This window comes from Hoplias malabaricus, chromosome 2 (genome assembly GCF_029633855.1).
Source record: "Hoplias malabaricus isolate fHopMal1 chromosome 2, fHopMal1.hap1, whole genome shotgun sequence".
NCBI classification, from domain to species: domain Eukaryota; kingdom Metazoa; phylum Chordata; class Actinopteri; order Characiformes; family Erythrinidae; genus Hoplias; species Hoplias malabaricus.
The window spans coordinates 78,902,331-78,915,431 of record NC_089801.1 but is presented as its reverse complement, the minus strand read 5'-3'; the positions used below and the strand labels follow the sequence as shown (position 1 = coordinate 78,915,431).

Below are 13,101 nucleotides of genomic sequence, written 5' to 3'. Positions count from 1 at the left end.
ATTTTTGGAAACAGAAGAAAGATCATCATCTGTGGTGTTTCATCCTCTCTGTCTTTTTATCACAGAGAAATATTCTGTTTCTCTTTCTCTGTGTTTAATTTCTTCCATTTCCCTCTGTTCCTCTCAGCCTTCAACACAGAATAATGCATGTTGTCAATTTGACAATTTTTTAAGCAACTCAGAATAATTCATGTTGTCAATAAAGCAGAGTCGCTTTTCTACAACTGCTCCATTAAACCCTTTCTAGATCCTACACTCAGCTGCTCATTTATTAGGTTCTTCTGCCTTGTACCTGCTCTCACTGACCATTTCATCACAGACCCCTACACTGCCCGACCAACACAACTCACACACTCTAATACTTCACTGGACCACCTTTAGCTTTCATTAAGCTCCACATTCACTACGGCTCTGTTTCTACAACCTTCTACAACACCACAACATTTATTTCCTCCAGAACTGCCTTCATTTTTGGTGGAGATCTTGTATTGACGACGGGAGAGTCGGACCACTCCGTAAAGTCTTCTCCAGCACGTCCCAAAGACTCTCAGTGGGTTCAGGTCAGGACTCTGGGGTGGTCAGTTCATGTGTGAAAATGATTCCTCACTCTTTCACAATCTGAGCCTGATGAATCTTGGTGTCGTCCTGGAACAATCCACTGCTGGGATGACCTGGTCATTCAGTCCATTCAGGTCCTCAGTGGACTTCATTTTACTACCACACACCACTGCTGAGTCTAGACCTGACCCACTGAAGACCCCCAGATCATAACACTGCTGAGTCTAGACCTGACCCACTGAAGACCCTCAGATTATAACACCGCTGATTCTAGACCTGACCGACTGAAGACCTCCAGATCATAACACTGCTGAGTCTAGACCTGACCCACTGAAGACCTCCAGATCATAACACTGCTGAGTCTAGACCTGACCCACTGAAGACACCCACATCATAACACTGCCTCCAGAGGCTTGTACAGGGGGCACAAGTTGAACACACTTGAACAGAACTGATGGTCTGCAGCTTCACAGATAAACACAAAAACTCTTAGAGAATCTAAACTGAAATGCCCCGAATAACAGAATAACTTTAGGAAGAACACAGATTCAACTAAACTTTAACATTGCACTCCACAGACTCTCTGTAGACGACATTAAAATATTAATAACCAAAGAGTCAATGGCTGTATATCACTATAATAAATAAAGCTCTGCTCTTGTTTGTAGCCTGTATGACTGATAACACCACTCTGGGTATTAAAGTCTGCTTTTCAATTTGTTGACCATTGATCCCGACCCATTTAGACGCCCCAAAATGATAGGAATACAGAGATAATGATGGACTAGTCGACTCAGTTTCATGATGCAGCAGTAGTGTAGGATGTTTCAGTCTGAAGTGTTTCAGCATTGAGGTCGTAGAACTGTTGTACCAGAGTACTCCTGTACTTCCCTAAACACTGAATGTACATTTCTGAAGACTGTTCTAGAAACAGTTTACACTCCACATAAAGAGACTTATATGGGGCTTAGTTTTACTTCAGTGTCTCACAAGCCTTCAGCCACTGACAACAGTTACACTGAACAGTGGAGACAGAGCGGTGAAGGGTGATACTCTAACCATTAAACACTACTAGAGCAGAGCAGAGGCTAAATGAAGAAGGAACAATGAGCTGTAGAGCTTTATAGAAATACAGTAACAGCAGATGACATCAGTAACTGAACACACACAAATACAGAAAGCTGTCCGTACCTGAGTGTGTCCAGTCTGCAGTGTGGATCCTCCAGTTTAACAGAGAGCAGCTTCACTCCTGTGTCTCCTGGGTGATTGTAGCTCAGATCCAGTTCTTTCAGGTGTGAGGGGTTTGAGCTCAGAGCTGAAGCCAGAAAAGCACAGCCTTCCTTTTTAACTAAACAACCAGACAATCTACAGAGAGAGAGAGAGAGAGAGAAAGAGAGAGAGAGAGAGAGACAGAGAGAGGTATTTACTCAGAGCAAAACAAGCTGCTGTTTAGAATCAAACCATCAAGCACCAAATTCTGTATAATTTACAAAAACACTTCAGTATTAAACAGGTTAAAATCTAAAGGTAAAAGTTATAAAAAAAAAAAAAAAACTTAACATAATTAAAAAAAAGACCTGGATGTTTGTTTTCATAAATCTAATACCTTTTAGAGTCTGTTCAAATCCTCACTCAATAGAAATGAAATATAATCACAACACAACATTATCACAATAGTGTCCCACAGAGGGGTTATTACTAAAAGTAAATATACAGACATTAATCGAGTAAAGGTTTCTATACTATGACCTGCCTGCTTAAGTTATGATCCTAATTTTATTATTTTTTAAAATGTTTTGAAATGGGAGGGTTTTGACAGTTTGGGGGCTGGGTCAGAGCAGTTTCTCTCAGTGAATGGTATAGGCTGATGTCTCCTATTTCTGTGATTGTCAATCCCTACTTCCACAAGAATTGATTCGTTCGTGAGTTGAGTCCTGTTCACTAGCTACATTTACTTTGTATTCCACCCACACTCACTCCAAAGAGACGCTGAGGGATGGCCTTGGAACCATACTCTCAAAATAATATTGGATACTGCGTAGTCTCCTATTATACATTTTTCCCGTTTAAAAACGAACCACAAATAACCACGGTACACATCGTACATGTTTGTTTTTCTGTAGAAGGCTACTCACAGTAGGAGGGACATATATAGTGTATGAGGCAGTCACAGAACCAGAAGACATAAGCCAATAGCATTCACTGAGAAGAACGGCTCTGACCCCGCCCCCAAACTGTCACAAACCTCTCATTTCAAAACATTTAAAATGAAGAGGATAAAAACTATTTGAGAATAAAAAAAAACAGACAGATTGAGAGTGAGATTATGATTTGTGTGTGAGTGCAATTCCTATCTCTCTCTCTCTGCTCATGGGTTTCACATTTGCGATTAACTAACACAATTTTAATTAAGTACAGATTTAAATGTTCCACCTATTTTTGATATTGATGTGACGCCATATGCTTCTTTTTACAGACACAGATACACATTAAAAAGCACTTGTGAGCAAGGCACTGAACCCTCAAATGATCTGGTTGTGTTTTGAGGGTTGATAACAGCCCCTAGTGCACTAGTGTGTGTGTGTGTGTGGGGGGGGGGGGGGTTCACATACACAGATGGGTTAAATGCAGAAGACGCATTTCATTGTTCATTATACAATGACAAATAATTGCACATCATAAATTATATATTACATTACGTAAATTATAATCTAGTAATCCAGTCTTTTCCTTAATATTTTATACTACAGCTTAGAAAATAACTATTTTCTTTTTTTAATGTATAACATCATGTTGGTGAAGTATAGAAAATGAAGAATAAAATCCCAGATCTCTGACCTGAGTGTCTCCAGTTTACAGAGTGAACTCTTCAGTCCAGCAGAGAGCTTCTCCACTCCTGAATCCTGCAGGTCATTGTTACTGAGGTCCAGTTCTTTCAGGGAGGAGTTCACCAGTAAAACTGAGCCCAGATCTTCACAAGAGTTTTCCCCAAGTTTACACACAGTTAGTCTGTAAAGAGAGAGGACATTACTCACTGAATAGTTACAGGAACATTTCATGAACAGGTTCTCCTTCATATATTGACCTGGCTAGGAACATCACGCTCAGTGACAGAAGGAGAAACGTCACTGTGTTTTCTTTTCTCACAAACTGCCTCATTTCTCTAACGTCATTCAGAGAAGTGCGGTAAGAACCAGCTACAGTTTATGACAATGTGTGAATGTGGTACACAACCTGAACGACTCACTAATCTTTACTGAACCTGTGTCAGTTCTGAGTTGTGTGTGGTGTTTGATTTCAGTAAAACACTCCCCTGAGAAAAATCAGCTGATAATGTGTAGGCGCAGACATCAACATTTACACTGCCCCCTCCAGGGTGTGTTCCCGCCTTGTGCCCAGTGATTTCATGTTGGTTTCGGACCCACCGCAACCCTGAACTGGATGAGCGCTGGCAGACAATGAATGAATGAATGAACTTTATTTTAGCAAAAGTGAACACAGAAGAAAATACGTCTTAATGAGACCAGTCTCTCTCTCTCTCTCTCTCTCTCTCTCTCTCTCTCTCTGTCTGTCATGGTAATTGAAGTAACGTAGTAAAATAATTGTGAGAGTAGGACCACGCACAAACTCCTCCTCCTCAGCCCTATATATACCCAGCAAACTCACGTCATTTCTGTGTCAAACAAACTTGCTCCCGCCTCCACCCTGTCTCCACCCTTTACTTTTGTGTGGGTGTGGGGGGGGGTCGGTGTCTGGTTTCATACACAGTCATAAGCCACCCTCGACTCCTCCCCAATGACTTCTGAGTTCACCTCTCCGTTTGTGGGCGTGGTCTGGATTAACAAACGTGTACTAAGAGCTACTTTGTGTATGTTTTGAGAATTTGATCAGACTGGAGACTAGACTGAACAGATAAACACCTCCGTCTGGGTCCTTCTGAATGTACCTTCTGTTCATTCTTTATTTAAATTTTAAAATCAGATATTAAACAATGAAAAACAGATGGTTATTTGATTTTCATTTCATTCTCCAAATCCATAAAATGTAAAAACTAATAATAATTATTTTTTTATTTGAAATCAAAACATATATTCGCAAATAATAAGAAACAGAAAAATGATCAGTCTTTTTATTTTTATCAAACTGTCGTCAAGGCAACTCAAGGCACCTCACTTTGATGTTTTGTTTTTATGCTTGTTCTTGAAAGTTCACTGTTTTTAGGGCTGTTAGTTTCAGAGCAGGAAGAGGGGTGGCTCGTTCGCCTGATGGCCACATTTATGGATCAGGCTGCATTTGTATTTGGATCGGGTGAAATGCGAGAGGAAAGTCTCAAAATCCAAAAACCTGCAGTTTTTGAGTAAATGAACAAGAGTAAATGAACAATGCACTTCACAGAAAACTTGTGAGTGACTCGATTCACAAACTCAGATTCTACAATATACAAATACATTTTAAATTCGAGACTTCAACTTTACAAATATATACAATGTAAATTTAAACAAATGTATTTATTTTCGCATAAAAGTATGATATATCTATGAAAACCAACCACATGTTTATGAGTGTAACTGTATTTGTACAAATTGCAGACCGTGAGACACAGAGTGTGATGTATTCATTTGTGAACAGTGAAACATATCTGTGACTTGTGTTTAATTTGTGGATTAACATTTATGCATTTGTAAAGTATTTTGAGACTAATCTCTCTCCATACTGACCTGCTGCTCTCAGCGCCTCCGCAAAACCACTGTCAGAGGGACTGCAGCACTCCATTGGCTGCAGCACTGAGTGATGGACAGATAACTCTGGCTGCTGATTGGATAATGATGACAACCAATGAAATATTTGGATAATAAGTGACGAACAATGAAACTCGTGTTCTCTGTTTAGGAGCCGTGCAGAATCTGCCCTTCTCTCCGGCTGAGGGAGAGCTGTGCGTTTCTGTCTCAAACATAAGTGTGACCTCAAAAAAAAAAAAAACAAAAAAAAAACTGTATCGGTGTAAAACGGAACACATCTTTTAGTGTCCGAATACAGGACGATTCCATGGTTTACGAGACGTTGGCAAAACTACGTGTGCAGATTCTATCGAAAGAAAAGAGGGGCAGTGCTAAAGCAGACCTGGACGTTCATGCGTCAAGATAATCAAGTGAACTGAACTCGCGCTGGGCTGTCTGATGGCGGCTGGTGTAAGCTCACTCGCTTGTAACTCAAATCTCGACTTACATCATAAAGCAAATAAAATGACAGAGCGACGGCTGGTATCTCAGAAAATTCATGAGTTGATTCACTCATAAGTCAGAAATTATAAGAAATTATATAATATACATAAATAAATGAAATAAACAATGAGAAATAGCCACAGAGACGGCTGTAGAAGATAGTCCCCCTCTTGCCATGTGTACAAGAGTGTGGTTCTAAACCCGTCCTGCTCTGAAACTAACAGCTCTGACAACAGTGAACTTACAAGAGCAAGTGTCAAAACATCAAAGTGAGCACTATGTATTTATGCCTTGAGTTGCCTTGATGACGGTATTAAAATTCGGTTTGCACTGCCGGGCCGTGCTGAGCCTCGTATCTGTGAGTGTGGGTCGAGTGAAGGGTTTTTGTCACTGTGCAGTTCAGATCAGCACCGCCCGACATTGCACACTGACACATGGTGCAATACCAACCTTTTTCTGAGAGAGAGCAGATTTTAAAAATGATAAAACTTATAAACCTAAAAAAAAAACCTATATAATACCATTATACAAAATATAATAATTATATATTAAATAATACCGTTATTTAATACACCAAATGAAAATATGAATAAATAAAGTTTTACACACAATATTCCATTTTTGGATTTAGCCACAAATGATAAAACGCGGACACAGGGAGAACACACCACACTCCTCACAGAAAGTCACCCGGAGGAAACCCATGCAGACACAGGGAGGACACACCACACTCCTCACAGAAAGTCACCCGGAGGAAACCCACGCAGACACAGGGAGAACACACTACACTCCTCACAGAAAGTCACCCGGAGGAAACCCATGCAGACACAGGGAGAACACACCACACTCCTCACAGAAAGTCACCCGGAGGAAACCCACGCAGACACAGGGAGAACACACCACACTCCTCACAGACAGTCACCCGGAGGAAACCCACACAGACACAGGAAGAACACACCACACTCCTCACAGAAAATCACCCGGAGGAAACCCACGCAAGCACAGGGAGAACACACCACACTCCTCACAGACAGTCACCCGGAAGAAACCCATGCAGACACAGGGAGAACACACCACACTCCTCACAGAAAGTCACCCGGAGGAAACCCACGCAGACACAGGGAGAACACACCACACTCCTCACAGACAGTCACCCGGAGGAAACCCACACAGACACAGGAAGAACACACCACACTCCTCACAGAAAGTCACCCGGAGGAAACCCACGCAGACACAGGGAGAACACACCACACTCCTCACAGACAGTCACCCGGAGGAAACCCACACAGACACAGGAAGAACACACCACACTCCTCACAGAAAATCACCCGGAGGAAACCCACGCAAGCACAGGGAGAACACACCACACTCCTCACAGACAGTCACACGGAGGAAACCCATGCAGAGACAGGGAGAACACACCACACTCCTCACAGACAGTCACCCGGAGGAAACCCACGCAGACACAGGGAGAACACACCACACTCCTCACAGACAGTCACCCGGAGCGGGAACCCACAACCTCCAGGTCCCTGCGACACTATCTGCTGCAAATTATTATTATTATTATTATTGTTATTATTATTATTATTATTATTATCACTGGTAAAATGCTGTTACTCTGATTTCTGCTCTGCAGGAATGGTTCTCTGTCTCTGTGCCTGAGAATAATGTTTTCTTTTGGGAAATAAGTGTCAGTTTATAAATAGAATATAGTACAAACACAAATAGTAAAATCACTGAATGCTTTTTGAGGGCAAACTACAGCCATACAGAGCAGGAGTATACACTCATTATCCACATGGACATTCATCCAAAATCTCACCTGAGTGTCTCCAGTTTACAGTTTGTACTCTTCAGTGCCTCAGAGATCAGCTTCACTCCTGAATCCTGCAGCTCAGTCTCACTGAACTCCAGCTCTTTCAGGGGTGAGTTTGGTGATTTCAGAACAGAGCAGAGAGTTTCACAGGAATTCATGGTCAGCTTACAGCCAGACAATCTGCAACACAATGTAAACACAGTGCATAATACAGTAAAAAACGTGAAGGTGAGGAACTGTCTTTTAGTTTGGTTTGTTTGAGCAAATGTGAACGCTTCCTTTCGACACTGATGCTCACCAAACAAGCAGCAACTCCTTTTTTATTCTGTGCAGTGGAGAAATTTCAGGTGCTGTTTTGATTCCTTTATCCATTTGACTATGTCTTGTTGTGTTTCCAGTTGGAAAATATACCACCAAGTACACAGCCCCGAGAAGTGCATTAAGCTCAGTGTGGGGCATTGTTCAGACGACAAAACTAATGTCATACATGCATCACTTGCGTACGTCATACATCATTGCTTTTTTTAAAATACATATTGGGTTCAGGACCAAACCAGGACTAAAATATAACAATGTATGAATTTTCATATCAGGTCCAACCCAAGGAAACTGAACTACAAGTCTGAACTCTCCTTGAAATTCAGCCTCACAGGAATAAAAATGATCAGACTTGAGGAAAATACTGCTTTTATAAACTTGGGGGATTTGTGTGAGATACAGTGTGAGTGAGTAAACAAGAGAAAGACATCAGTCTTATCCATGTTCATCAAACTCGACCTGTTCTGTAATGTCTCATTCATTTTATTTATCACATCCTAATTATACACACAGTGAGGAATTTCTACTCACAGTAAAACAATCTGTTTTAAAAAAAATTTTTAAGCAAACATAAAAAAAAACCATGTAGAAACAACACTCACACAGCCTTTCTGCAGTTGTTCACAGCTGGGATCAGACTCCAATAACCCGTCTCAGTGGTGTTGTACTTCCTCAAGTCCAGTTCATCTAGCACCTTATCTGAGTTCACGAGCATGTAGGCTAACGCTAAACACTCTCCAGCAGACAGTTTCTTATCTAAGTGTTTCTCTGATTTGAGATACTCCTGGATTTTACTGGATAAAGAGGAGTCGTTCATTTCAGTGAGACAGAGGAACAGGTTGATAGATCTGTCAGAAGGAAGATCCTCTGATGTTATTGTGCGTTTGATGTACTGAACTGTTTTCTTGATGCCCTCAGAGCTGCTCACTGTGTGTGTTAGTAGGTCCTGCAGGAGTTGTTGATTGGACTCCAGTGAGATGCCCAACAGAAAACGGAGAAACAGATCAAGGTGTCCAGACTTACTCTCTAAAGCTGTACGCACAGCTCCCTTCAGCAGCTCGTCCAGTGAAACCCTATGAGACCACTTCCTGGTTTTCAGCTTCAGAAACTTCAGTTCCGCCATGTTGTTGCTCACATAGCAGTGAAACACATAGAAAGCAGCCAGGAACTCCTGAAAGCTCAGATGCACAAAGCAGTAAACCTTCCTCTGGTAAAGCACAGACTCCTCCCTAAAGATCTCAGTGCAAATCCCAGAGTACACTGAGGCCTCAGTGACATCAATCCCACACTCTCTCAGGTTGTCTTCATAGAACATCACATTGCCCTTCATCAGCTGTTTGAAAGCCAGTTCAGACAGTTTCAGAAACATGTTCCTGTTGGATCTCAGGAGTTCCTGTAGAGTTCCTCTCTCATCTTCCTCCTCATACTTCTCCTTCCTCATGATTGTCTGAGTGCACAGGAAGTGTGAGTACATTGCAGTCAGAGTTTTAGGGATTTCTGTGGTCCTTTGTTTCATGATTCGCTGAAGCACAGTTGCTGAAATCCAGCAGAAGACTGGAATGTGACACATGATGTGGAGACTCCTCGTCGTCTTAATGTGGGAGATGACACTGTCGGCTTGGTGTTGGTCACTAATCCTCTTCCTGAAGTACTCCTCCTTCTGTGGATCATTGAATCCCTGAATTTCTGTCACACGGCTGATGTACTGAGAGGGGATCTGATTGGCTGCTGCTGGTCTGGAGGTTATCCAGATATGAGCAGAGGGAAGCAGGTCTCCTTTGATGAGGTTTGTCATCAACACGTCCACTGAAGACACCTTGGTCACGTCTGACACTTTCTCACACTCTGAGAACTTCAGTGGAATTCTGCTTTCATCGAGGCCATCAAATATGAACACAGTTTTACACACGTCATATTCCTTTGTGTCCAGACCTCGGAGCTCAGGATGGAGGGCACACAGAAGTCCATGAAGACTGTACTGTTTGTCTTTAATCAGGTTCAGCTCTCGGAATGGAAGCACAAACATGAACTCTATATCCTGATTGGCTTTTCCTTCAGCCCAGTCCAGAATGAACTTCTGCACAGAGACAGTTTTTCCAATGCCAGCAATGCCTTTAGTCAGAACGCTTTTCAGTTTTTCCACTTGTGGATCTTTATCTTCTTCTCCTTCTTCACGTCTCACATCTTCATCCACCACAGCTCTGGTGTTGTTTTCTTCCATTTCTCCCATCATACACTGTACAGGGTTAAATATGTCTAAACAGTTTATTGGTGTATCTGGCAGGTTTTGTTTCCAGGGTTTGTTTTCAATCTGTAAAACTTCATGTTCCTCATTCACTCCTTCCCTCTCTCCCCCGATGATGTAGAGCTGAGTGTAAACCCTGTTCAGGAGGATTTTATTCTCTTGTGTTTTGAATCCCTCAAATAAGCTCTCATACTTGTTCTTCAGGCTGATTTTGTTTCCCTCTGAGACACTGAGCAGGACTTCATCCACAGGTTTGTATTCATCCAGCTCCATGGACTCCTCCGTGTGTGGAAACTGAACAGAGCCTGTTTTAAACCTCTTTCTGCAGCAGGGACAGGTCAAGTCTCCTGAGTGGACAGACTGGTCCCTAAGGCTCCTGATGCACTGTCTACAAAAAGTGTGTCCACAGGTGATAGAGACTGGATCTGTCTGAATCTGCTCACACACTCCACACCTGAGCACATCCCTCCTAGAGAACACAGTAATGCATCAGTATCACAGACATAAACAGTAACTCATTTATATTCAATACACGCAGTCATTCATTTTCTTGTCAATGTTGACAAATGTACCTATGTGTCACATTGATGCAGACAGCAATGACTGTGATTGGTCAGTAACTGGACAGATATTGTTTATGTTGAACTGAAAAATAAGAAACATGAAACATGACCTACTCCCTAAATAGTGCACTTTAAAGATTTAAAAAAAGTAATTCTACTAGACCACACTACATTGTGTAATACATAGTAAATTGTGATCTGGAGACACTAGAAAGAATTGAATATAAGCCTCAGAAACATCATCAGCTAATGAACAAATTCAGAAACTTTAAGGTGCACATGTTACTGACAGATACTTCAAAATAAACACAATTTGTGTAAAATACATGTAAAATCCTAAAGCACTAGTCAATAAGAGTGAAAGCGTTCGCACAGTGAGACATGAACAGAATCATGCCCAATACCAAGCACTGAACTGCATTCTCTGGACTGATGGAGCATCATTCAACACCACAGGAGTGAATCAGAGTGGTGTCTGTGATCTAGAACTGATCATTCATCATCAGTACCTCACATTACTAATGGATTTGTTCTTGAGAGCAGTCAAAGTCACATGGCAGTGTTGTTCCAAAGTCAAAAGCAAAGTCAACTACTCCCTGTCAATACCATTTATTTCAGAGGAAGGAGTCTACAATCTCCTGGACATATATTAGATCACTGTATAATGTGGAATTCTGTAAAGCTATTAAAGCAAAAGAACGCTTCCTGAGGAACTTCCTGCTGTAAATCACCTCCATGTTGCATGATGCTGTGTCAGTGTCTCACCTCTGGTCTGTACCAATTCTTCCATTACTGAAATTATGAGGGAACTCCATGGAGTTGTGGCTCTTCATAGACACACAGCTGGGCTCTGGAGGTTCTGCCCTGAATGTCTGCTCACTGAAATGTGAAGCAGAGATAAAACAATGAAGTTAAGTACTTGTCAGAAAATGTATCTGAAAATGGCAAAATGGTCGTTAAGCACCATTCACAAATTATCTTTAAATCTGTAAATATCACAAGTTATAATTAACTCAGAAAATAACTGAACACCTGACTTGTCAGATAATGGGGAATTGTAAGTTATGGAACAGTGTAAACCGTGAGATAATGACCTATACCTTCAGAACAAGGAGGAATAAGGTAGGAATATCCACTTTATTTTGAAACAAAGAAAGTAAGAGAGGGCTCTTCATTATTTTTCTATGTGAGATTTCCTCTTCGCTGCATTAGTTGTGGGTCAGAGTTACAAAACAGTACGATAGTTCTCCAAATACCATACAGACCATAATACTGGGTCTTAACCACATCCTCAGCTTTTTCATCGAGAGGGAGGAGAACACAAAGTGACTGGACGTAACAAACAAAACCCGTTTTTAAAAAAAGTGGAAATATGGAAAAGAAAATCAAAATTCTCTTGAATGCACCGCGGTCCTCAGAGCACTGAAATTAAGGTGGATACAGTAAAATGTATGACACTGAACCACTACAGAATCTATACAAGTGTAATGTGTAATATTACAGCGATGATGCACACGCCCGAGTGTCTCACCTCAGGTCAGAAGTAGTCATTTCACTGCTGTGAAAAGTAAAATCAATCATAGAGTTGTAGCTCCTCATAGACAGAGTTCTGGGCTCTGGAAAACAGCCTTTGGATCCCTTCCATCTGGAAAAGTGAAGAAGAGACACATGAACAGATCTCACAGCTGATAATATAAAAGGAAAGAGAATTCAGATATTTAAATATCAGTCTGGAGTTAATAAATCTAGCCACGCAATTACAACATTTAAATGTGTCATATTCTGTTATAACACAGGGGCAGCCATGGCCTAATGGTTTGTGTGTGTATGTGTGGGTGTTCTCTGCCACAGATGGAATAAATGTCAAATATACTTTATGTGGTTTGCTATAAACTGACAGATAAATACACATTTACATTTTTGTTGTCTGCTTATTGCGAAGTGTGCTCTGAAAATATTATTTCCCAAATATGCCCAAATTAATAGCTGCATCACACACCTGTGACTTCTGGGAATGAATAAATCTGATGAGCCATTAGCAGGACTCATTAAAACTGAAAAACTGAATGGTGCGTCTAAAACAAGCAATAGAAGAGGCTCACATTAAATCTGAGCTTCCTTCTTCATTGGTGAAGTTCTGAGGCTCCATCAGGACATTTTTATTCTTCATAGACATTTTCACATTTAAAGGATGATGAGGACACTGTTGGAGGACAGAGGACTTGAGGCAGAGGCAAAAACAAAATTGTTCTATGTCAAAAACAGAGGGTAGGGCAGATGGTCTCTGTGTTAAAAAACAGAATGAGGTGATTATTTTAATAATACAATAAAACAGCACAGAACTGAAGTAACACACAAAAGATTTTACAGCGATGA

At 41.2% G+C, this 13,101-nt stretch overlaps 1 protein-coding gene across 1 annotated transcript; it reads right to left on the bottom strand.

Annotated features, from left to right (window-relative positions):
• Positions 1 to 920: 920 nt before the first annotated feature.
• Positions 921 to 12,901, bottom strand: LOC136678214 (NLR family CARD domain-containing protein 3-like). The gene is made up of 10 exons (XM_066656177.1): positions 12,828 to 12,901; positions 12,257 to 12,370; positions 11,491 to 11,604; positions 10,238 to 10,631; positions 10,155 to 10,173; positions 8,520 to 10,059; positions 7,606 to 7,779; positions 3,397 to 3,567; positions 1,750 to 1,923; positions 921 to 1,023 (listed from the first exon to the last, which is right to left on the bottom strand). The coding sequence occupies exons 1-10, from the start codon at positions 12,899 to 12,901 to the stop codon at positions 921 to 923; spliced, it is 2,877 nt and encodes a 958-aa protein (XP_066512274.1).
• Between the last annotated feature and the right edge of the window lie 200 nt (positions 12,902 to 13,101).